The following is a 26,041-nucleotide window of genomic DNA, read 5'->3' as shown; positions in this document are numbered from 1 at the left end:
TTTACTTTTCTGTCTCAATTTCCTTGTCTGTGAAATGGGGATAACCATACTTTCACATCTACTTCACAGGAGTGTTCTGAGTAATATTTCTACATGATGCTGCACAGTATATAAAACTTCATATCTATACACCAGTTGGCTGGTATCCACTTTCTAGCAGCTGGAAGAAAGTATAAAAGAGGGGAAGTGACATCATCACTTGGACTTCTCCCTCCCCTCCCCATCTCACCTGGAAAAACATCTGTAAGAAAAAGGGTTTGAACTGGGGAAGTTTGGTCCCAGGCTGGAAAGTGGCCCAGTCTGTGTACTGAGGAACTGGAACCTGCTTGTACCATCTGTTAGGGTGAGACATTGCTTGATTTAAATCTTGCTTAGTCTGTTTAAGTAAGAATTTAGGCTGCATTTCTATTTTCGTTTCTTGGGTAACCAACTTTGATCTATGCCTGTTCCTTATAATCACTTAAAATCTATCTTTCTGTAGTTAATAAATCTGTTTTATATTTTACCTGAAACTGTGTGTTTTGGTGAAAGATCTTGGGAAATCTCAGCTCAGATTACAAAGGCTGATGAATATCCACTTTCCTATGAACAAGTGGCAAACTAGGTAATGAGTTTACATGGGCCACACCTCTGACCATTGCAAGACGCTACAGTTCTCGGGTGCAAGATTGGGAAGCTAGGGGGAATTGGCTGGATCATCTATATTGATGGTTCATGAGTGGCCAGGAGATCAACTCAATTGGGTGTGTCCCTGCCTGTGGATGGCTGTGTAAGTGCGGTGCCAGTCAGAGGCTTGTAGCTTGACATCAGCATCACAGTGTGAGAGGCAGCCCAGGTTGGTACGTTTAGAGGGCTCAGCGGTCCAACAGTCAAGGTTGCACCCTGGGAACCCCATCACACCCACCATCCCAAAGGTGACTTTATACATATAGTTTCTGGAGTGCTTTGGGATGCTTCAGGATAAAACATTCTTCCAAATAAATGTAAAACATTATCTGGATTTCTTTAATAAAGTTATACAAATAATTCCATAAAACGTTATGTATGCAAATGATTATAGAATAGAACAAACTATAAATATCTTCGTAGGGGGGAAAAAAACATGTTAAGAACATCAAGTTCTTCAGAGAACTATCCACGATCACTCCAAGCTCTTTTTCCTGACTTGTAGCTAAATTAGCCCCCATCATATTGTATGTATAGTTAAGATTATTTTATTCTTAACTATTGTTTCGACTAATTTGCCCGGTACCAACGTTAGACTTGCGTCTAATGTCGATAAATGTAAAGTAATGCACATTGGAAAAAATAACCCTAACTATACATACAATATGATGGGGGGCTAATTTAGCTACAACAAGTCAGGAGAAAGATCTTGGAGTCATCATGGATAGTTCTCTGAAGACGTCCGTGCAGTGTGCAGAGGCGGTCAAAAAAGCAAACAGCATATTAGGGATCATTAAAAAAGGGGATAGAGAATAAGACTGAGAATATATTATTGCCCTTATATAAATCGATGGTACGCCCACATCTCGAATACTGCGTACAGATGTGGTCTCCTCATCTAAAAAAGATATACTGGCACTAGAAAAGGTTCAGAAAAGGGCAACTAAAATGATTAGGGGTTTGGAACGGGTACCATATGAGGAGAGATTAAAGAGGCTAGAACTCTTCAGCTTGGAAAAGAGGAGACTAAGGGGGGATATGATAGAGGTATATAAAATTGTGAGTGATGTGGAGAAAGTGGATAAGGAAAAGTTATTTACTTATTCCCATAATACAAGAACTAGGGGTCACCAAATGAAATTAATAGGCAGCAGGTTTAAAACAAATACAAGGAAGTTCTTCTTCATGCAGCGCACAACTTGTGAAACTCCTTACCTGAGGAGGTTGTGAAGGCTAGGACTATAAAAGCGTTTAAAAGAGAACTGGATAAATTCATGGTGGTTAAGTCCATTAATGGATATTAGCCAGGATGGGTAAGGAATGGTGTCTCTACCCTCCGTTTGTCAGAGGATGGAGATGGATGGCAGGAGAGAGATCACTTGATCATGGCCTGTTGGTACACTCCCTCTGCGGCACCTGGCATTGGCCACTGTCGGTAGACAGGATACTGGGCTAGATGGAACTTTGGTCTGACCCGGTATGGCCGTTCTTATGTTATGTAAAAATGGCCATACTGGGTCAGACCAAAGATACATTTAGCCCAGTATACTGTCTTCTGACAGTGGCCACTGCCAGGTGCCCCAAAGGGAACGAACAGGTAATCATCAAGTGATCCGTTCCCTGTCGCTCATTCCGAGCTTCTGGCAACATACTTAACTTCTTACACATACATCTTTTCAGTTCAGTCATTTTGTTATGAAAAGCTTTAAACATATATTGTTGGGTTGTTAAACTTACTTTAAATTATTCAAATTGAAAAAATTGTATAACATCGAATTTAAATTTCACTAGCTGTATTTTTTTCCTTTTTATTTCTCATCCTGTCAATAAACAATAATGATCAATTTCTCTTTAGTAAGTTGCACTTTGAAGTTCTCATGCACCAGCACTATTAATTACTACTTATAGTGGTTGTCATTACATCTGTATTTTCCAGGAGATACTACAATTAAGTTATTTCCTATTCAAAGGGAGAGAGAGAGAGAGAAATTGTGTCTTGGATACCAGTGTGAGGCAACTGATTGCATGTGCTATCTTTTCAGTGATGACAATGATTATACAATAGCATCATACGAATGCAATCTTGTTCTAACTGAAATCAAATGCAAAACTTCCATGGGAATAAGGTTGGGCCCCAAAGCTGCATAGTGTTTTGCAGGCATATAAGGATAGCTTCTAACCCCAGGAATTTACAATCTACAATGGCTGGTTTGCAAACACTGCAGAGAAATGTTGCTTTAAAATGAAACTTCTGTCTAGAACACTTGAGCCATGTCTTTTAGTGCTTACAATATCAAAACTAGCATCCACCTCTCACCTGCTCTCAAAATTTTATTAATTCGACTATTTTGTCCTTAGTCACGTATTTCCTACTTAGTTGTGTTTTTTCAATTTCTCAGAGAGAGAGAGAGGTGAAAATATGCTTTGATGAAAGATAAGGTTCAAATATGGGGACTGAACCATGGTGTATGATCTGCTAGTGAGTTTAAAGGAAATTACAATTAAATCATACAAATTGCTTTTGTTTTAGAAGTTCGAATTGCTTTATAGGAGCATATTAAGGCCGCCAATCCTGCAAACACTTAATATGTGTGCTTCGTTTTACTATCAAGTATGGTCCTAATGCAGTCAATGGAATGCTCATGGTAATAAAGCTAAGCACATGCAGAATCAGGGCCTAAGGGCTAGTCTACACTAGAAATGCTACAGCAGGGCAGCTGTACCGATGTAGCTGTGCCACTTTAGCGCTGCTAGTGCAGATGCTCTATGCCAACAGGAGAGAGCTCTCCTGTCAGCATAATTACTCCACCTGCCCAAGCAGCGGTAGCTGCGTTGGTGGGACTGCTTCTCCTGCCGACATAGTGCTGTCCACACCAGGGGTCGTGGCTTTTCCACTTTTCCCTGAGTGACTTATACCATAGTATCAAAGGGGTAGCCGTGTTAGTCTGGATCTGTAAAAAGCGACAGAGAGTTCTGTGGCACCTTTAAGACTAACAGATGTATTGGAACATAAGCTTTCGTGGGTGAATACCCACTTCGTCAGATGCATGCCTTATACCATAGTAAGCGCTGGTGGGTACAAGCTCTAAGACTGACAAGAATTTATTTTCTATATGGATAAAAACAGACCTGCAAGTGAGAGGTGCATACTGAAGAGGTGCTGGTGGAAGGAAGGAAGTGGTTTAGCTTTCTAGGTATCTGCTCTGTAAAATCTTTGCTCGTTCCTTCTTTATTGTGTGCAGACCTTTTAAATAGTTTTGTGTAAGTGTTTAAAATCATTAAAGATAATACATATCTTACCTGTGCATTAATATGTAAATGTTGCATTGATTTTTTTAAAGTAAATCTCTACTGTTGATGGAAGGCTTTGGGCTTTAGGGCCTACTGTGTCTCCGACTTTCGCAGAACAGTCACCTCAACCACGTTGCTACTTGCAAACTGGTTGAACCTGAAAAGTAGCCTAAGTTTTTCAAACCAAAGTGACTAATGTCCGAGTCCGAGGTTAGCCCTGTAAAGTGCTACTCTCCCTAGCCCTATGCTGCAGCTGCAAACACAGCTCAGGCACGAAAGCCTCCTTTTTGGAAGTGGTGTCTCTCCCTCCCCCTCTGCTGCTACCCGGTTTGCTCAGGGCACTTGCAGGGTTACAAGCCCAGCATGGCCCATACCCAACCCCAGCCACATGGGTAGAAGGATGCTCCCAGTTTGGGCCTGGGGCCCATGCCCTCCTTCTGGTCCAGCGTCCCTGCCGCAGCCTCTGGAGAACCGGTCGGGCAGCGGGACCTGGGGAGCCGCCGCCCCCAAGCCTCGATCGCTGCCAGCCAGAGCTGGATGTGTTCAGTCTCCGGAAATGATGAAAAAGAAGAAGCGTTGGGGGGCGGGAGAAGGACGAAAAAAGTCCCCGTTTGGTGTGTGCAGCGCGGTGGCTGGAGAGGGCGAGAGCCCGCGCGGGAGCGGGGCGGGGTGCCAGGGGCTGCAGCGGTAGGAGCCCGGAGGCAGCAGCCGCAGCTGGAGAGGGGAGGTGAAGAGGCGGCCGCACCGGCAGGGGAGATGCTGCTGCTGCTTTGGGAGCCTCGGTAAGTTTCCCCTGCCGGGGGGAGGAAAGGGACATCCCGCCACAGGAGGTGGCGGAGGGGAGTGTGCAGGGGCCGAGCAGAAGGCAATGCCAAGGCATGGCGGGTGGCTTCTGCTGGCAATAGGGCGTTGAGCACTCCCCATCCCTCGCGCGCCGCCGAGCCCCCCATAGCTCAGGAACCCCGGGGGCTCCGCTCCAAGCACTTTGCGCCTGTGCACCCAAAGGCGCCCTCCGCATGCAGCGGGGAGGGCAAGGGCGGAGGGACGCGTCTGCCGCGGAGTTGCAAAGTTGTTGCTTCTTTGGGGCCGGCCCCTCCCCAAGCCCTCGCCCCGGAGCCGTGAGTGTGCGGCGGAGCAATGCACTCAAAAGGCCTCTCGTGTGTTTGTCCCTTCAGGGTGGCGTGTTAGGCTGGTTCGGGGGTGCAAGCTCCTAGGACGCGGGGAGAGAGCTGGCAGATGTCCCAAGCGAGGGAACCTCTTCCTCCGGGGCCTGACGGGCCGGCGCCTGCACCTTCGACTGAACGCAGCCTTCTGGTCTTGCTGCCTCGCGGTGAGTTGCTTTAAAGTTTCTCTCCAATTGTTGCGCCTCTGATTGGAATGGTACATTCGCTGGTTCCTTCGGTGTGTGTAAGGAGGGGGGTGGTCAGCCCCGGTCTCTGCTGTTCCTCTGGACTCCGCTTGTTATTTAAAATGTGTCTCTGTGCAGCCTACAGAAAAAAAGTAGGTGGGTCTCACCCCCCACCACCCAAGTTGCTAAACCGTCACTTTCTTTTGCTTCTCAGTCTTGTGGTTTTGTTTGTAAGCACTTCTCTATAATGCCTCTCAAATTCCCAACGTGTCCTCCGAGCAGATTGAGGTAGGCAGCAGGTTTGTGACCATGACTTCTTCAGATTGGAGGTCACTTTGTTTTCCCTTTGAGGCTACCTTGAGATACTGCTGATAAACCCAGTTTGTGCTTTATTAACTTATTTTTAATCCACTATTCAAAGGGATGCATATCATTTGTTTTCATCTTAGTACCACACTCTCAGAATTAAATCTGATTTTATTTTTAGTTTGGCATCCAAATGAGTTGATTTCTGGAAAACCTTCATGTAAATTAGTTTGACGACTTATCTTCTGAAGATAACATACAGGAGGATGTGGTCATTTACTGTACATACTTATGGTCTGTGGCAATCAGGCTTTATCTTTTTCTTTTACAGCTGGCAGTTTTGATTTCAAGAATTCTGATAACGATATAAAATAAGTCTCTGAAGAATAGAAAGGAAGAATCTAATTTAAAATTGCTTCACTTACCAGCTATGTATAAAGTTACACAGCATGATAACACAGTTGTACAACTGTATAATAAAGCCACCCTCTCTTCTTTGGCAACATCTTTAAATGAATAGCTACATGGAATCAAAGTTGAAGTCTCATTTGAGAAACCAGAAAGTATCCGAAGCTAAATAAAAATGTTCTGGCATGTAGAAATGTTAAATTGGCTTATACTGATCTTATTGTTTTCTTGTCCTAGAGAGTGACTCATAACTGCTAAACAGCAAAAGTTTTTTTTTTTTTTAAATTAGATACAGAAGATCAACCATGCAGAACTGAACAGTTAGAACCATGTTTTTGCCAGAAGGACCAATGTCTGTAATACATATTTATTGTCAACATACTTTTTTGAGTATTAAGTGTCACCTTTATTGTGTCATATAATCAAATGTCCATACTGGTTAAACTTTACATGCAGGCCATACGCAGAAATTATTGAAGTTTGGTCAGTGAAATAATTGATTTAGGAACATGACTTTATTTTTAAGATTTGAGGCTTTGAATTGGGTTTTTGTATTTTATTAATATGAAATAAAATCATTTAGCTTCCAAATATTTTGTCCCAGGTCATTAAATAAAAAGCCTAATATGACACTGATTTGGCCATGGGCAAACTATGTGTAAGAAGAAATTTGAATGACATCTATTACATGTGTAACTATCATTTTAAAGGAGTATATGATCATATTCTGAAGAGCCAATGAATCACAAGCATTGTAAGTACTTTGATTTAGATTTGTTCACTGGTTGGGGTCTGTCACATACTTTGGAGTGTTCATGACTGTAAATGCCAGCCTCAGGGCATACACCTGTAACCGGTTGTATGTTCTATAATTAGATTTCACCAACCCAGTCCTGAAGCATTATACCAGTCTTACCAGGAAGTCACAGACAGTCCCCTTGGGCACTCCAGTCTATCGTGCCACCTAGGCGAGCTGGATTTAGTGATAAATGGTCACTTATACCAAAGATCACAAAATATTCAGGTTGTTCTCAGTCCCAAGAGATCAGTCACTTACCCCAAATCAGTTTGTACCTTGGATCTCACACCAAAGACAATGCCGGTAAAAAATCCTACAGTGAACTAACTCAGGCTATATTAACTAAGAAAAGAAATGAGAGAGTTATTTACAGGTTAAAGCAAGCAGAAATATACACCAAAATGAGTCTATGGTTCCAAAAAAGTGACAGAGCTATAGTAATCTGTCAATTCAAAATGTCTTTCAGGGTGGACCCAAGGGTAACCCTGGGGATCTCTGCTTCAGTTTAGTTTCTATCGCCTCGAGAGAGTCCAGACTCCAAAGATGAAAAATTTTGATGTTAGCTATCTTTATTTCCTTCTTTCAGAATTCAAAGTGATGGGACAAGGCCTTCTGCATGTAGCCTGTGTTGGCGTAATTAGCAAAAAGTCTTTGTATTGTGATGTCTTACAATGGTCCATTTAGTTTCATAGTCGTCCTTGGTGGGTGGGGGAACCACTCCTCCTGTCGGAGCTATCAAGTTCAGAGCAGGCATTTTTACAGTTATAAAGCAAAAGATAACCTTATAGCATGGGAAACAGAGATTACAATAAGATTAATGCACGTAGCAATTTACAACCAATTTATAGAGTAGGTGTGGGCAAACTTTTTGGCCCGAGGGTCACATCGGGATTCCAAAATTGTAGGGCCGGTTAGGGGAGGCTGTGTCTCCCCAAACAGCCAGGCATGGCCCGGTCCCTGCCTCCTATCCGAACCCCCCTCCCCCCCGCTTCTTGCCCCCTGACGGCTCCCCCAGGACTCCTGCCCCATCCAACCTCCCTGTACCCTGATGGCCCCCCTGGGATTCCAACCCCACCTGATCCCTGACAGCTCTCGCCCCACCCCCCCAGCCGGGACTCCTACCCCATCAATCCCCCCCCCCTTCCCTGTTGCTCCCCATCCACCACCCCCTGGTCCCTGTCCCCTGACCACCCCTGGACCCCCCACTCCTGACTGCCCCCCGCTGCCCCATCCAAACCCCCCTCTCATTCCTGACTGCCCCCCGGGACCCCTGCCCCATCCAACCCCCCTGTTCCCCGCCCTCTGACCGCCCTGACCCCTATCCACATCCCCACCCCCATGAACTCCCCTGCCCTCTATCCAACCCTCCCTTCTCTCTGCCCCGTTACCGTGCAGCACAGACCACCGGTGGCTGGTGCTCTGTGCTGGCACAGGGTCTACCAGTGTCACAGGCCCTGCAAACTCTTAAGGACATGCTCAACTTTAAGCATGTAAGAAGTTCCATTGATGGATTGGGGTCTTATTTGCTACAACTTTAAAATGTGATGTATTTTGATGATGAACCTAAACTTGAGTAGTATTTGTGGATATTTATTACTTTCTTTTAGTCTAAATCTGTTTTGGAGGGGAGGGGAGAAGGAAAGAGGTGAGTTTATATCATTATCAATCATTATTCCGGCGCTTCAATCAGTTTAGCAGTATATGGTTACAAAGCCAGGGTAATTCAGGAATTACAGAATTGAAGGTTTAGGAAAAATATTTAGGACTTTCACCCTTATACATATTAATCTCCTGTTGCTTAATAAGTTACTACTCAGTGTTAGGGTGAAAGAACTGAGTCCATAGTTTTAGATCAGTGGTTTTCAACATGTGGTCTGCAAACCCCTGGTGGTCCACAGACTATGTCTAAGGTTTCCAAAAGGGCCTGTACCTCCATTTAAAATTTTTTACTGGTCCGCAAATGAAAAAAAGATTGAAAACTGCTGTTTTAGATGAATAAAATTGTTTTGGGGAAGCATAAATAAACTAATGTTATGCCTTATATAAATGTGATCCCAGTACAGTATGTGCTCTAGTAAATATTTAAAAACTGAAGAAAAATGAAGTCTACAGACTAGCAGTGGAAGTATATCTTGTAGATTCAATTAAAGAGATTAGTTCTCTCATGTCTAAAGGTATGTTATGTATAATGTAAGGAAAACAGTATCCACCTCACCCTCAAAGTAAGACCCTTGTGAAATATTTACAGCATTTGTTTTAAATAGAGGAAGTTGCTGCTTTTTAAATCAGTTTTTAAGAAGAATACCTCTAAAATACTCTTTTTTTTGTTAGGAAACAGATACAGGAATGCATGGAAGTGGAGTGCCAGTTTTCCCAATAACTCTGAATATTAGCAAATCAATTTGTATGAATTTTATTTTGAGCAACAGGACTTGCAGGGAAATAGCAATGAACATGTGCAATATTCTGTAGAGCGATTTCCTTGTGGCCTGACCCTGTTAGGTGCTGCTGAACACCTATGAGTTCACTGACTTCGCTGGAAGTTGTAGGTTTCTTGAAAAGCTTTTGTTTAGTGTACTGAAAGACCAGAATGTTTTTTGGGGTAGGTCGGGGGGTTCATGGAAATAATCTGAGTAATTAATTACACAATTCTTGCTATCATATTGTTGAAAACGTCTTCATTTTAAAATTAGGACCCATACATTTGCAATAAAGAGTATTAACTGAATCTCTGTTTGCCTGGGAAAACTGACCAAGTTTCATCAATTAGATATAGCTGGCTTCTTGTGTAGAATAGAAAATATTAAGTACACTTCAGTCAGAAAATCTATAATACAACCTTCTAAAATGTTTTCCAATTATTTGCAAAGACTCACTTCTTGAGGACATCCATTTCTTCTTCTCTTCCATAATTCTGCACTGTGTTGCAAGGAAAACAGACTCTCCAATGGTGTTCTCCTCACTCAACTACTTATACTTTCAGTTGCACTGTCAGATAGAGAGCTGAAGCCTAAATGTGCTCTTCCTCTTAAAACAAGACTTTTTATAAGGAAGAACTATTTAAGGTTTAAATGTCTGAAAAATGCCACAGTTATGTGACTAAGAAAAAAGAAGTGGAAGAAAATAGCTTCAGCAGCTAGCTGGGTACACCCATGCAAGTTGTGGGGAAAGAAAGATGATGATGGCAGCAAAAGTTATCAAGTGTGTACTGGGCCACATCTAATTTTTTTTTTTTACACCAGGCTCACCAACATGGCATCGGAGCATCTCTCCAATCACCTTTCTTATTAGACCATTTTAAAATTAATTGGTAAATATTTGTGTGATTAAGGTAATTGGAATTTGGCTCTTCATATTGCTGGGATTACCATCAGGAGCAAATGAATTAGTAGTGTCGTCCCTTTTGAAATGGAGTCATTTTAATGCTTAGTTTTGAATCCTGAGAGCCTCATTGGCATAAGTGAGGTACCTCATTGGTACCAATGAGGTATACATGGCACTGAGGAGAGCCCTAAGAATGCACCTTTGATATACCTTTGAAGGTACTTGTGCATTTCCTCCCCCAATAAAGATTAGGTCTGCTTGGGTGGGGCCATGATCCTGTCTGGACAGGCCCCTTGTAGTTGTTGAACTAGCAGTACTAGCACCTCTCACCTCCTGTGCTCTCCAGCTGCCTGACTGCCCCCTGTATGAGTGTTCTGTGGGATGTAGATTGGACTGTGAAGGAGACCTAATGCACCTAAATAAGAAGTCTGACTCTCAGCATTTCTGAGCACCAGTAGTTCCCATTGGAGTAAAATGTCTAAAATGTTAGCACTGACCTGGTGCTGTTTATTACTTGTACCCCTGGATAGACTTTTTATATTAAATCCTGTGCATTTAAATAAACTGCACACTATTAAAAGGTTGATCTTGCACAGAACTCCAGCTGAATAATCAGGCCATATCTTCAACTGTTTTGGAGTATCATCTAAGAGTACTGAGCAAGCTTTTACCTTGGCCGGTTCTTAACTAAAAATAATCTAGAATAACAATTAGTGAACATTGCCTAAGTGTTTGCAAAATAGAGAAACAAACAGTGTTAGTATGAAAGGAAGAATAATAACTGCACTTTAGAGAGTAACAGATATCTAAAGAAGATTTAGAGAGTTGAAACCGATTAAAACACTTCTGCTGAAAAAATAGAAGAAATAAAGAGACAAATTCTGACATCCAGCAGCCTCCTCTTTCCCTGCAAAATATACTTCCATCCAAATTCAAAATATGAAATTAATTTAGTGTTTGAAAAAAGAAGAATTAATGTTCAGTGCCTCGGGAAAGCACTCAAGCACATTCTCAACTTCAAGCATGTGCTCAAAGTCCCATTGACTTTGCATGCTTTAGTTCTTATGTGAATAGGGATGCTATCCTGGGGCCATAAAAGAACACTATACCCAGATTGGACTGGACTGTAGTAATCCTGCTTCACTGGGACTCCTAGAATTTCTTAAGGTTACAGCTAGCTACTCCAGTTGCCGTAATAGTCACGCTTTACCAGCAGTTTCTGAGTGTTGTGAGTAATGGGGATTTTTTTTTTCAACTGTTGGGCAATTATAGTTATTTTTTCCCGAACTAGTTAAGTACTTTGTGTGTTTCCAGATATAAAATTATCTGGCTTATTATTTTTGTGAAATTGGTTTACTTCATAGTTGTCAGTGTTGGTTCTAAAGTAGCACCAAATGAAAAGCAGAAACTCATAAATGAATAACTGTAGCTTTTCCTGTAAACCTACTTCAGCTTTCAGTTTCATATGCAAAGTACCAGTGAAATGATTCATGTCCACAGGGCTGGGATACATCTGTAAAGGTTTGAAGACGATACCAGTCTGGGCGGGGTTGCAAGTGCTTAGGAGGGACAGGATTAAAATTCAAAATGTTCTGGACAAACTGGAAAAATGGTCTGAAGTAAATAGGATGAAATTCAATAAGGACAAATGCAAAGTACTCCACTTAAGAAGGAACAATCAGGAAAGATATGGACAAATTGGGAAAAAGTCGAGAGAAGAGCAACAAAAATGATTAAAGGTCTAGCAAACATGAGCTATTAGGGAAGATTGAAAAAAATGGGTTTGTTTAGTCTGGAGAAGAGAAGACTGAGGGGGGACATGATAACAGTTTTCAAGTACATAAAAGGTTGTTACAAGGAGGAGGGAGAAAAAATTGTTCTCCTTAACTTCTGAGGATAGAACAAGAAGCGATGGGCTTAAATTGCAGCAAGGGCGGTTTGGGTGGGACATTAGAAGAAAATTCCTAACTGTCAGGGTGGTTAAACACTGGAATGAATTGCCTATGGAGGTTGTGGAATCTCCATCATTGGAGATTTTTAAGAGCAGGTTAGACAAACACCTGTCAGGGATGGTCTAGATCAGTGTTTCCCAAACTTGGGACGCCGCTTGTGTAGGGAAAGCCCCTGGCCGCCGCTTCCAGCAGCTCCCATTGGCTTGGAGCAGCAAACCGCGGCCACTGGAGGCCGCGATAAACAAACCGGCCCGGCCCACCAGGGGCTTTCCCTACACAAGTGGTGTCCCAAGTTTGGGAAACACTGGTGTAGATAATACTTAGTCCTGTAATGAGTGCAGGGGACTGGGACTAGATGACATCTCGAGGTCCCTTCTAGTCCTACGTTTCTATGATTCTGTCAGGGCCTTAGACTGTAGTTAGATCAACAAAGGGATTTAGGCACCTAATCGCCAGTTTTGCGGCCTAAATCCAAGGATTCTACTGAGAAGCAGGTCAGCTNCTTGATTATCACTTCAAAAGTTTTTTTTCTCTTAATTAATTGGCCTCTCAGAGTTGGTAAGACAACTCCCACCTGTTTATGCTCTCTGTATGTGTGTATATATATCTCCTCAATATATGTTCCATTCTATATGCATCCGAAGAAGTGGGCTGTAGTCCACGAAAGCTTATGCTCTAATAAATTTGTTAGTCTCTAAGGTGCCACAAGTACTCCTGTTCTTCGTTTTTCATAACAAAACACACTCATGGTAGGACTTATCTAGACCATTCCTGACAGGTGTTAGTCTAATATAGAATCCAAGATTTTTCTCCATTATTTGAAGCCTAATAATGCAATCCAGGAAGCCTAAGATCTCAATTATGGGGAAAATTCCCATTAAATAAATAAATTTAGATATTCTGCTGGGGTTGGGGGGGTAGGAAGGAGAGGGAAACGAGAAGCCAATGGTTATTACTTTCACTGTGAAATTTGAAAAAATGTTGGGATAGACTTTGTCTATGGACATTTGGGGGCAGACCCTCACTTGGTGAAGTTAATGGTGTTATGCTGCATCTGTCCTTTGATATCCCTTCAGCAATTTAAGATATTCATTTTTGGATAGTCCTCAGATCAAGAGTTATTTTACTGATTAATTGCCACACTCCTTTCTTAAATGTTGTACCTTTGTTCTCCTGATGTTAACAATTTATTCACAATTTCAGGATTGGTTCACAGACTAGCCAATTAAGTAGTGCTGGCTAGCAGTGGTATACCGTATATACCATCATAGTTTTTCAAACAGAGGAAACAAAAATGAGAGAATTCAAGTATGGTTTAATCCTCAGCAATGAAAAGAAGTTGGGAAATGAGTATAAAACTAATAGAAAAGTAAAAGTAAAGGTAATGAATTATGAACTATTCCACTGACCATAGCAGACTTTTGATATTGGGAAGATGTCTACTTAAGACTGAATGAAAACTGCTGTAAGTGTGGTGACATCTAAGGAAATTTCACTCTTATGGTTGGTTCTACACTCGGAATTCCCGTTCACTTGACTAAAATTTAATTTGGAATTTTGACTGCCCCAAAATACAGTTATTCTTTCAGTAGGACTGTTGTTTAATATCATCTACTACATCAAGATTTTAAATAGGGTTGTGCACCATCACATCTTATACAAAACAGTTACCGCTGCACAGTGAATTGTTTTCCAGCAATTCATGATTGGTGTCATAATCTTCTTAATTTTGCTATTCTGGTTAGTTTAAGAGCAAAATCTTTTAAAATGATTTAAATTTGTTATCTGTGTGCTAGAGATACAGTAAATTAATAAAGGTAACAACATTAAGAATTTCATGCCATTTCCCCCCACTTATTCAACAAGTGGCAATTCACTTTATTTTAAAATAGCTTTAAATAGCACACATTATAAAACATATTTCAAAAATGTTATGCAGTTTGAAATATTACTTCAACTTGAAATCTAAGTGCAGTATTTTATGAACCATTTTAACATGGAATATAGATTTTTAGACTGGTGATCTATCAGTGACTGATGTGTTGTGAATAAAATAATTGCCTATGGAAGATACCTATGAAAGCTTTCATTTATTTTGGGGAGTGAAAATATGGGTCAGTGCTTGTCAGCGGGAAGAAACTTCATATGGGAAGCTACATGTGAACATATTACTGTTGAATTCCATAGTATTTGTAAAGAAGGCTTAAAAGTCTCTTGGCCAACACCATGAAGTAAGCTTCCTTACGGTTGGAGCATGTTTATTACAGAAAGAACAGCATTTTGTAAATTTGATTAGAAATTCATTTTAATTCAACAATGGCTTTTCATATCTTTAAAAAAACAACAACTGAAAGTTCTGTTACCATGGGATTTTTGTCTCCTTCAGTTTTGGCTATTAGTCAATAAAAGACCTTAGTCATATGTTGAATCTCAGACCTTTGACACAGTTCCTGTAGCTTTTATGAAACTCAGACATAGCAAGTAGTTTGTACACCAGGTTTTATCTGAAAATGTTGTTTTGGAAGGTAAATAAACTTTGTTAAACTTGAAACACAGTTTGCCATTCAGTTGTCTTCTTAAAGTATATTTGCACGTGAACATGTAAAATGCAAGCCCACTGAAAGACTTTCGTTAAAGAACTAATCTTATGAGCAAAAATGATGGGAAAACTGGTTGAAAACTAACATTATTGTGAATTATTTAAAAGGGAGAATAACAATACTTACTACTGTTATCAGTGATTTGAAATTAAAATATGTTTTTCTTTGATTTAGAAAAATGTGACAAAGTGAATACAGCTGCAGGAGAGAGAGACATAACACCACCTTCCAATAACCAAAGCATACAACCAGAGATACAAGACCAGTCTGTCTGGGGAAATCGCACTGATGGTGACCTCATCAGAAGTAAGTATTTCCAGAACAAATTGCTGTCGTTTAGGCTTGCTTTACTAGTCTAATGGGGTACTGACTGTTGACTCAGTTAAATGTGTCAAATCAATTATGTTGCAACCATAATGTATGTCAACAGAATTTCTTCCCTGAAATGATTCCTGTCAGCATTATCAGCAAGAGGTTGAAACCAAGACATAAACAAGATGTTTTGGTGATTTGAGTGTCTCTGCATAACAGTATAATAAGGAACTCCTGTACAGTTTACCTTTTTAAGACATAATATTATGTGATATGATGTACTTTGCCTATAAGTTCATGACAAGATGAGTTTATGTAGCAGACAAACTAGTTGCAGTGTGCAACTTTACTAGGTACTATCACCGTAGGTTTAAGTTACATGTTTAAGTGGCAGAGTAAACTAGGCTCAGAGCAGCTTTCTCTAAAGCTAGAGCTTCCATTCAGATATATTGAGCAACAGCATTCTACAAGTTTATAAGGAATTTCAAGTCCTAAAGTAGCACGCTTGCAGAAAGGTCTTGCATAACAAAATGTAGCCTTGGCAGACACAGAACTAAAAGAATGTTGTAAAACATATCTTAAAGCATGATTGGTAAGGGATTAACACTAGATAGCTTTTACAAGCTGCACCCCGGTCTATAATTTATTTTAAATAAAGAACGTAAGGCTATTTCCATTTTCTCTTTTCAGTCAATGTTTATGCACTGCCCAGTGTATCCTGAAAGTTGCACATGTTTAAAGATAAAATGTTTTGCTAATAATTGTTAGTGCTAATACTGTGTTTACTTTAACATTCTGTGAATAGTTGAACTTCTGAAAGTTAAGGGAGTGGTAGCATGGGGAAATGTCTCTAATTATAAGGTATATTCATAAATTGAATAAGCTTGAAGCAGCATTTCGCATCTACTTTCAACCTGAGCAATGTGGACTGACCATCCGCTTAAAGGTCATAGTTGCGTCACAGTCTGCATGTATTGTCCTTCAGTGGAGTTTCAGTAGGATAAACTTGTGCTACTGTAGTCCTCAGAACTCTCCATAATTAAGCATTTCTTTTCCCTTGTGTGGTCCCATCTGCTCCCCTCTCTGAGCAGCTGAATAAAAGTCTCTCTTGAAATATCAACTTCTCCCTTTTTTAGATAACTCCATAAATATTTTGCTGTATCTTGGATGTAATCTATTACTAGTTAGGTGTTTCTTAGGAAAGCTTAAATTTATCTAAAGGTAAATCTGTACATTTTTCATAGTTTGTGGTAATAGTTGTTATATATCAGGGGTTCTCAAACTGGAGGTCGGGACCCCTCAGGGGGTTGCGAGGTTATTACATGGGGGGTCGTGAGCTGTCAGCGTCCACCCCAAACCCCGCTTTGCCTCCAGCATTTATAATGGTGTTAAATATATAAACAAGTGTTTTTAATTTATAAGGGGGGGTCGCGCTCAGAGGCTTGCTCTGTGAAAGGGGTCACCAGTACAATAGTTTGAGAACCACTGTTATATATGATGACATAAGTGTATGTAAAGCAGTATGGTGGGAGAGCTGTGCCACAATTAACAGGTTCCTTATCCCAAAGGACTATCAGTATCGGGGTATAAGCTAGGGCAGTTCAAAATACTCTACTGAGTATTAAGGTGTGTCTGCACTACAAGCTCTACAGACGCAAACCTTCAGCTGTACCCCTGTAGTGCAAACATTTGCTACAGCAATGGGAGAGATTTTTCCATTGCTGTAGGAAATTCCTCCCCCTTCCCCTGAGAGGTGGAATCTAGATCAATGGAAGAATTCTCCTGTGGATCTAGTGGTGTCTATATTGGGGCTGAGGTTGTCATAACTCCGTCTTTCAGGGTGTGAATTTTTCACACCCTTGAGTGATGTAGCTAGGTCGACCTAAGTTTTAGGCCTTAGAAAAGCAGAGTAGCTGGTAGCCATAACTGGAAAAAAGCTCTTTGGAAAAAGTGGATGTTAAAAGGGTTTGGAAAGGAAGAGAGTGATGTTCTAAATGTAATGGTGACAGGCAAGAAGATGCAGAGTTGAGAGTGAGCAAAGAGGGAGATGGGTGTAGTGGAGGAGATGAGGGTAGAATTGTTCGCAGAAGGAGGAGTACGGGGATCCTTGTAGGTTAAGAGAAGAAGTTTGAATTTTTTGTGGGATTAGAAAAGAGATTGGGGAGGAAGGCCTAGAGTTCTGGGAAAGTAAAATCACTTGGTAGCAATATTTTAGATGGACTGAACGGCAGTGAAGAGAGAATGGTATAGCAGAAGGTTGCAGTAGTCAAGATATAAAAACTAGTGAGTGGATTCTGTTCTTGGCAATTGGATTGGAGACAGAAGGATGATTTTTTTTTCTAGATATAGTATAGTAAGAAGCAGCAGGAATTATCAAGTGCATGGAAGTAAGGAGAGTCTAAAATGACACCATGATTGAAAGCCTGAGTAATGGGAGGAATCATCTCATCATTGATAAGAATGGAGTAGGATAAACATTCACCAAAATATTTATTAGGATTTTCAAAAGGATTTGGCATTGGCCTAATTGCTTGCATTGAAGTCAATATCAGTTTTACCATTGACTTCAGTGACAGCAGAGTTAGGTCAGTGCTGAATACCTCTAAAGCTCCCATCCTTTCTATTTGAGTTTCATATAGCAGTAAAGTGCTGTCTTATGACGAAGCATGTGTGAATAACTATTGTGAGATAATGAATACTCATTTTTTATTTCACCATTGTTTTTTTCCTTAATTTTCTTAATGCAGAGCAAAGTGATCCTCCAAGAAAAAGTAGTAAAAATCATAATACTAAAGCAGATTTTCTCACTGTTCATCAGTTGTGGGCATGAGGAGAGACGTAGCTTTTACATCGCATGAACAGTATTTGACTCAATTACATACCGCAAGTGCTATTTGTAAAAGTTTTATACATTGGTCTTCTTGATAATTGAAGCTTGAATAACAGAACAAGTACAATAAAGAGAACCTTGTGTGTCTAAAACGCTGTTTATCATCTTAATAATAAGTACTTCAGCTAGGCATGACAATGATTCAGCCAAGTATATTGTATTATTCAAGTAAATTCAAGAAATATTGTATATAAAAATAAGTCTGGGACTAGAAGTAAACAGTGTTTTAGCTCATGGTTATATTTTAAATAAGAAAATTTACATTACACTGCCTAGTCAAATAATTAGCTTTTTGTGTTTTTAAATTAATTTTAAACAAAGGACATATTGTAATTTTTGTTCAAGAGTCTTGCCATCTATTTACCACTGTTCTAATGATTCAGTTTCTCTTTTTCCATATGGATTGTTTTGTCCACCCACACAGTTGATACATGTCTCCTTTTGTAATAAGAACCTTTTAGTTTTCATATTCTAAATGTTTCCATCTGTTAATTTTCCAAGTTTTTCTTTTTTACAGATGTTTGTTATCCTGCTGTGTATGTAACTAAATTCATCCGTCAGTTTTACTGATCCACAGATAGTACAATAGATTAGAATTTTAGGGACTCTGTGTAACGAGTTCACTATTTTTATCATTGCTCATTTGCATTTGTAAATTCACGTTACCTGGCAGAATTAATAAACTGAACATAAGAATGGCAATACTGGGTCAGACCAAAGGTCCATCCAGCCCAGTATAACACTTATGCATGAAGTTAGCTATCTAACACTGAAATGTTATAAAATGCATGCTGTGACATACTTTTTTTCTTGCATTTTTTCTTTAGTTTCTTCAGTTTCATCCTCATTGGAAGAGAATAATACAAATCAATCTAACTGGTAATCATTAGAGCCGGTGACAGATTAGTGTGAATTCTTTAATTGCCTGGAGGAAGGAAGGAGCCCAACCTTGTTTGTTTGTTTGTTTTGCATTTCATACTGCCAACAGTGTGCTAGGCACTGCCCAGGTGTGCAGGAGGGCAAAAGGTCCAGTCCAAAGAGCTTGCAGTCTATGAAGAGAAACATACAAACAGTAGTGGGAAGGAAAGCATCCAAGCATGAGTGGTCTGGAAGAGAGTTTCAGCCCACCATTTCTGTTGTAAGTGGATTTTTTTGCACTTACATGTTGTGTGTTCTCACAAGTGAATTCTGTGTGTATGATGCTTATCAAGTGGTTAGTCACCCAATAGTTAGTATTTGCATCTGCAACACTTTGCCCAGTAGGTCAAAACATAGCTATAGCTCTTCTAGTATAATTAGCTAGGCAGGTAGCAGAATGTTTGAATCTAGCCTCACAACCTGGAAGAACCATTGTCTTCTTCTGAGGCAGGCCAAGAACTCTGTATTACCACATTGCAACCCTCTCACACCAAGTTCTTGGTTTTGAGGCCCTCCTCTGGACTTCATCTTTCAGATGGTAATCTGTAATCAGTCTACTCCAGCCTTGAATTTGGTAGCTCTATATTGCTCCTGTTGTAAGAGAGTTCCCCTCTGCACTAGCAGCTCCTAGAGTTTTTGATCAGCCAGGATTTTATAGCCTTGAAAAATCCCAGAAACGATTATAAACCTTTTTCCTTCCACAGAGAATCACCCTCGGCCTTCTTATTTCAGGATTTTGCAAGCATTCAGGATACTGTTCCTCTAATGAAGCTGTTCTAAAGCCAGCCTCATATCAGGTTTGCCTTCTTCCTTAGTTGTGTGTTTAAATACCAGCTAGTAGCTCTTCCCCCCACCCTCATCGGAGTAGTCAGACATCCTTTATGGAGACTCTACTTCTGCAGCAACCCTTCTTTGATACTTGGGGGAGGGATGCCTGATGGAACATCAGTGCTCTGGGAACAGAAATTCCGCTATCCAGATATGCAGAAAATAGGCTGGGCCAGCCAGGAAAAAACATTCACAATCACTCATACACCCTTTCACATACACCCCATAGCTATATATGCTGAGCCCATTAATCCTATCTTGTCCTTGCCCGTTGCTGTGCACCCACACCTTTCAAAGGCTCTGTATGTTTTTCCCCCTGTTAAGCTGAAATTAAAGAAGGTGCTTAAGTTTAACCGCATTTGTCTGTGGAAAAGGCTATGATGCAACAGCACTGCTTGTGGCAGTGCTTCTCTTCCCCCAGTCAGAGATGGAGTGTAAATTCTTTCACCGATCCCAAACTACAGTGGCTTCTGCAGTTTAATACTCAAACTATACCGGCGCAGAAAACGTCTTTTTTATAGTCAAAACAACATTCAAAAGGATTAAGTAGGTAGATTTTAGACAAGTCTTACAGAAAATGAAAAGTCATCATTAATGTACGTTTTATATAGGAAAAGAATGTGTATGAGATGGGGGGGAGAGTTTCAGTGACTTGATCGTTATTTACTTGTGAGGATTTAATATCCGTTCTCATTCTCAAGAAGGACCTTAGCTTTGTGATATTTAAGAAAACAAAAATCATCTCCCATAGATTCAAATTGTCATGAATAATTGATTAATAATAATCCAATTCTGAAAATTAAATAGCCTAAAATATGCCCATGTTTTACAGATAGAAAGGTCATTGCTATCCATCATTTCTCTGCTTCAATTGCCTCTTTCTCCTCTACTAAACAGCATCCTGCATAAGGGTTCTTCTCTTGGGAAAGGGATACTTCATCCATCTCTGGGGGGATAAACTACTATGTACATTGTGGTGCCCACTATCTTAATTAAAGAAAAGGAGGTAAGGAAGGTGGTGTGATTATATTATTCTAGGAGATTTATTATCTTCTCTATTACTCAAATTTACACAGATTTTATTTTCTACAGTTAATTAATGAAAACAACTGCTATTTCGGTATTTGCAATGCAGTATTTTTGTTTTTTGGTACGTTATATGATACAATTTAAAAATAGGACATTTTTATAACTCACATTATAGTATCTGATTTTAGAATGATCCCTTGAAGATGAATTTTTCTTAGAAATCTTATAGTGTATTAAACTGTTTTAAAGTTATGAGAATGAAAAATCTTTTTCTGTTTAAAAAAATGTCTTAGTGCTTGGAGTAACTCAAATGGCTGTTTTCAAACTTCAGAGTTGGCAAATCCTCTATGATGGCTAGTTACTTTGTAAGTCTAAAATGCTTTAAAAATTAGATTAATAGAAAAATGAATGAAAATAGCATACTGATCCTAAGTAGTCCATCCGCATCCTTAAACATGTAATTGCCGAATGTTCCAAATGGGATAGATGCAGTGCATGAGCAAGCATGTGACCAGAAGTGTGCCTAAATAAACCAGGGGTCGGCCACCTCTGGCACGCGGCTCGCCAGGGTAAGCACCCTGGCGGGCCGGGCCAGTTTGTTTACCTGCCGCATCGGCAGGTTCGGCCGACCGCGGCTCCAACTGGCCTTTGGCCCGCGCCGCTTCCCGCAGCCCCCATTGGCCTGGGATGGCGAACTGCGGCCAGTGGGAGCCGCGATCGGCTGAACCTGCTGACGCGGCAGATAAACAAACTGGCCTGGCCCGCCAGAGTGCTTACCCTGGCGAGCCGCGTGTTAGAGGTGGCCGACCCCTGAAATAAACAGTCCAGCTTTGTTTATTTCAGTGCCCAGACATCCAAATAAAGGCATCTAGGATATGATCTTGAATGTTTGATCCTCTTTGAGACGTTTAACACATTTTCAGAGGAAGTGTGTCCAGACAATAGATATAGTAGTTTTGTCTAGGAGCACCTTTATGTGTAGCCACTTCTTGGGATACCTAAGCGATTTCTCCTTCAACCAGATCATCCTAACCTCTCACCCATCTACCATACACCTCCTTTACTAACTTCTGCTTTTCCCTCTAATGTGCTTCCTCTCTCTCAACTCTCAGATCTCCTCCAGTATGTACTGACTGGCCTAATGCCATGTGTATTTTAATTTGTTCTTCCCAGCCGGTTGTTTAATTCCTTATCTGAAACTAAATCTATTATATTGTTTATTGAAGTGAACTATTACAGTGAAGTGGAGAAAAGAGTTTGGCACCCAAAAGGCTGATGACCTACCAAATACTAAGATAGCTCACAAAGTGCATACTTTTGAAATCACTGTATTTCAAAATGTTGAGCATAAGCTAATCCTTTCAGCACTACATAAGGATGAATAATGTGACTTATTGTGACACTTTTCAACCAGTAAGTACCAAAACATTAACTTTGATTGATTAACTTATTTTAAAAAGACAACACAGGACAAGTTATACGTCTTGTATTATATTGGTTATACCATCTTGTACTATATACAGTTCTTCTGATAAGCTTGATCTTAGATTGTACACCAGTTGTGGGAATTCTGATCTTGAATGAGAAGTTTAAGGGCTTAGTCAGCTTGGGGCAGGTTACTGCATTATGTGCTTCTTGTATTCTAGAGTGGGCTCTTAATTGGTCCTTTCTATGGCACTTGAGTTTAGTCCTGATACAGGTGCATCAAGTCTAAAGGAGGAGAATTTAGAAGATTTGGATACAAGTGCAGTTGCTGTAAACTGGTAAATGCAAGTGAGAAATCGTAAGCCATTAACAGCAGTACACACCAGACAGAATAAAAATCTTGAATATTCCTAATATGCTCATCACAGTTCTGAGGTAGCACAACCAATGGAGTCACATTATATTTCTCCATAATGGATTCTATTCATCACTACTCTCTGATGATTGAGCTCTGATTGTTTAGATTCTCTCTCTCCCCCCCCCCCTTTTCTTCTAATGAGAAATGTGGATGAGTTGTTCTTTCCTATTGTGAGGAAGGCTTTTGCAAAAAGGTAGGCTTTAGATTGTACCTGGAAAGGGTTCATTTTGGGATCATTCTTATTTTTTGCTGTAAGATATTCCAAGGTCCCTCAGCTGAGCATGCTCTGCCCCTTACTCTGGAGAATTTCACCCTGGACTCTATCAGCTGTAGTATTACCTTGAGTACATTTGACTTGGATGGTAAGACAGTATCTGAGATAATCAGGTTCTTACCAGTTAAGGTCCTTGAAGGTTAGAACCAGGACTTTGAACTGAACCAGATATTGGAAGCCAGTAGAATTAGCAAAGTGCCAGTGATGTGCACTTTGTAGCCTTTTTCGCTTAAAAAGGGGGGGCTGCTGCATTCTGTATAAATTGAAAATTTCTTGGTTTTTAATCCACAACCCCAGATAGAATGAGTTGCGGTGGTTTAACCACCATGGCTAGTTTCCATAGTGTGTAACCTTCCAGGTGACTGAATGTGGAAGAAGGTGTTTTTTTTTTTTTTTGTTTTGTTTTTGTTATGGCCACAACTAGTGTATATAGTAGCAGTCATGATTCCAGCAGGAACCTTAGGGTACGTCTATACTTACCTCTGGGTCCGGCGGTAAGCAATCCATCTTCTGGGTTCGATTTATCGTGTCTTGTCTAGACATGATAAATCGATCCCGGAAGTGCTCGCCGTCGACGCCGGTACTCCTGCTCCGCAAGAGGAGTACGCGGAGTCGACGGGGGAGCCTGTCTGCCGCGTCTGGATCCACCGTAAGTTTGAACTAAGGTACTTCGACTTCAGCTACGTTATTCACGTATCTTAGTTCAAAGTGGAGGGTTAGTGTGGACATGCACTTCGATGCTGCGCTGGGTGATCATAGTGTTGACGCACATACGCTACGTATACTAATGGCCAAAATTATTTGAGGCCTTTTGTTTCTGTATAACTGCATGCCCGCCTCAACAGCACTTTGCCTGGTTGCTAGGATGACAATCATAAATTCTGCATATAGTTTGGGATTTCCAGATAAATTTGCCATGTTTTGAATATAAAGTAAATTCTAGATACATTTCAGAATAGTGTCTGTTGTTGGTACGATGTAAGATAAACTTAATCCAAAACTATTATATGCTGAATTGGTTTTAAAAATAGTTCACTGTAATTGTAATTACTTCTCTTAATTGGAAAATATCATGTATATTTGTCTTGTGCCTTTAAAGTGAAAGAGGAATAAAAAGTGTGACCAAATTCAGTGTGAAATATTATGAATTCCCTGAGTAAGCGTGGCTTCAGTCTGCTATTTTCAGTAATACTAGTTTCAATTTGCAATATTTAGCATTGCAGACAACAAAATACATACTGTACAAAAACATGATCATACATGATTTGTACTTTTAGAATACATTTTTGCCCCCCCCCAAAAAAGTCATGAACGTGAACTATTGCAGTAATGGTTAGCCTTTATCATTTTAATTTATATGTATTTTTTGTGTGTTTTATAGCATAACTTGATGTAGGTTGCATAGCTGAAGACTGTTAATGCGTCTTCCATATAATATATGTGTGTGCATGCATATATAGGTACATACCACAGTGAATTCTGTCTATCAGTTAAATCAGCCTCTGTACAGATGACTGGAAGATAGCTAAATGTAATGCCAATTTTTTAAGAAAAGGCTCCAAAAGTGATCCTAGCAATTACAGGCTGGCAAGCCAACTTCACTACCAAGCAAAGTGGTTGAAACTGTAGTAAAGAACAGAATTATTAGCCATGTAGATGAACATGATATGTTGGACAAGAGTCAACACGGCCTTTGTAAAAGGAAATAATGCCTCACCAATCTATTAGAATTATGTGGGGGGGGTCTCAACAAGCACATGGACAGTGGTGATCCAGTTTTATAGTGTACACCTCTACCTCAATATAACGTGACCCGATATAACACGAATACGGATATAACGCAGTAAAGCAGTGCTCCGGGAGGGGGGGGGGGGCCGCTCCGCACTCTGGTGGATCAAAGCAAGTTCAATATAATGCGGTTTCACCTATAGCCTGGTAAGATTTTTTGGCTCCCGAGGACAGCATTATATCGAGGTAGAGGTGTACTTGGACTTTCAGAAAGCGTCTGACAAAGTCTCGTAAACAGAGTAAGCAGTCATGGGATAAGCGGGATCATGGATTAGTAACTGGTTAAAACATAGGAAACAAAGGCTAGGAATAAATGGTCATTTTTTAGAATGGAGAGAGATAAATTGTGGGGTTTCCCCAGTAACTGTATTGGGACCAGTGCTGTTCAGCATATTCATAAATGATCTGAAAAAGGGGGTAAACAGTGAGGTGGCAGAGATTGCAGCCGATACAAAATTACTCAGGAAATCCAAAGCTGATTGCGAAGAGTAACAAAAGGAGCTCAGAAAATTGGGTGACTGGGCAACAAAATGGCAGATGAAAGTAAATGTTGATAAATGCAGAGTAATGCACACTGGAAAACATAATTCCAATTATACATACAAAATGATGGGATCTAAACTAGCTGTTACGATTCAAGAAAGAGACCTTGGAGTCATTGTGGACAGTTCTCTGAAAATATCAGCTTTTTAGACACATGCTACACATTGAGCAAACAGTGCTAGGAACCATTAGGAAAGAGATTGATATTTTCTGTTTTATTATATGCCACTATGTAAATCCGAGGTATACCCATACGTTGAATACTGCATGCAGATCTGGTTGCCCCATCTCAAAAAATATATATTTGAATTGGAAAAGGTACAGTGAAAGGCAACAAATGTTATTAGTGGTATGGAACAGCTTCCATGTGAGGAAAGATTAAAATGAGTGCGACTGTTCAGCTCAGAAAAGAGTCAACTAAAGGGTGATATGATAGAGGTCTATACACTTGATGGCATGGAGAAAGTGGATAGGAAAGTGTTATTTACCCCTTCATATAACACAAGACCCAGGGGGTCACCCAATGAAATTAGTAGGCAGTAGGCTTAAAACATATATAAGGAAGTACTACTTCATACAATGCACAGTCAACCTGTGGAACTCATTGCCAGGGGATTTTGCAAAGGCCAAAAAAAAAATTAAATTAGTTCCTGGAGAGTAGGTTCCCCCAAAGGCTATTAGCAAACCCCATGCTCTGTGTATCCCTAAACCTCTGACTGCCAAAAGGTAGGACTGGATGACAGGAGATGGATCACTCGATAATTGCCCTATTCTATTCATTCCTATGAAGCATATCACACCATCTGCTAGACAGCATAGTGGGCTAAATGGACCATTGGTCTGACCTACTATGCCCATTCTTATGTTCTTAATTCTTAAAATGAGAGAGCCAGATTAGTAGTTTACTTCCTAGTCTTTTATA

The 26,041-nt window shown here is 40.3% G+C and overlaps 1 protein-coding gene across 4 annotated transcripts in view; it reads left to right on the top strand.

Annotated features, from left to right (window-relative positions):
* Positions 1-4,404: 4,404 nt before the first annotated feature.
* The window catches only part of MDFIC (MyoD family inhibitor domain containing), a 107,060-nt gene continuing 85,423 nt past the window's right edge, over positions 4,405-26,041 (top strand). For 2 of the 4 annotated variants that reach the window (XM_034769049.1, XM_034769041.1), the window contains exons 1-3: positions 4,405-4,739; positions 5,133-5,287; positions 14,869-15,000. In XM_034769049.1, coding sequence (XP_034624940.1) covers positions 5,194-5,287; positions 14,869-15,000 — 226 coding nt within the window. In that variant the 5' untranslated portion in view covers positions 4,405-4,739; positions 5,133-5,193. The remainder of the gene's footprint in view (positions 4,740-5,132; positions 5,288-14,868; positions 15,001-26,041) is intronic. The other 2 variants (XM_034769059.1, XM_034769034.1) reach the window with 2 other exon arrangements.

This window comes from Trachemys scripta, chromosome 1 (assembly GCF_013100865.1).
Source record: "Trachemys scripta elegans isolate TJP31775 chromosome 1, CAS_Tse_1.0, whole genome shotgun sequence".
Classification (NCBI taxonomy): Eukaryota; Metazoa; Chordata; order Testudines; family Emydidae; genus Trachemys; species Trachemys scripta.
The sequence above is the reverse complement of the archived record's forward strand: the minus strand, read 5'-3'. Positions and strand labels throughout refer to the sequence as shown.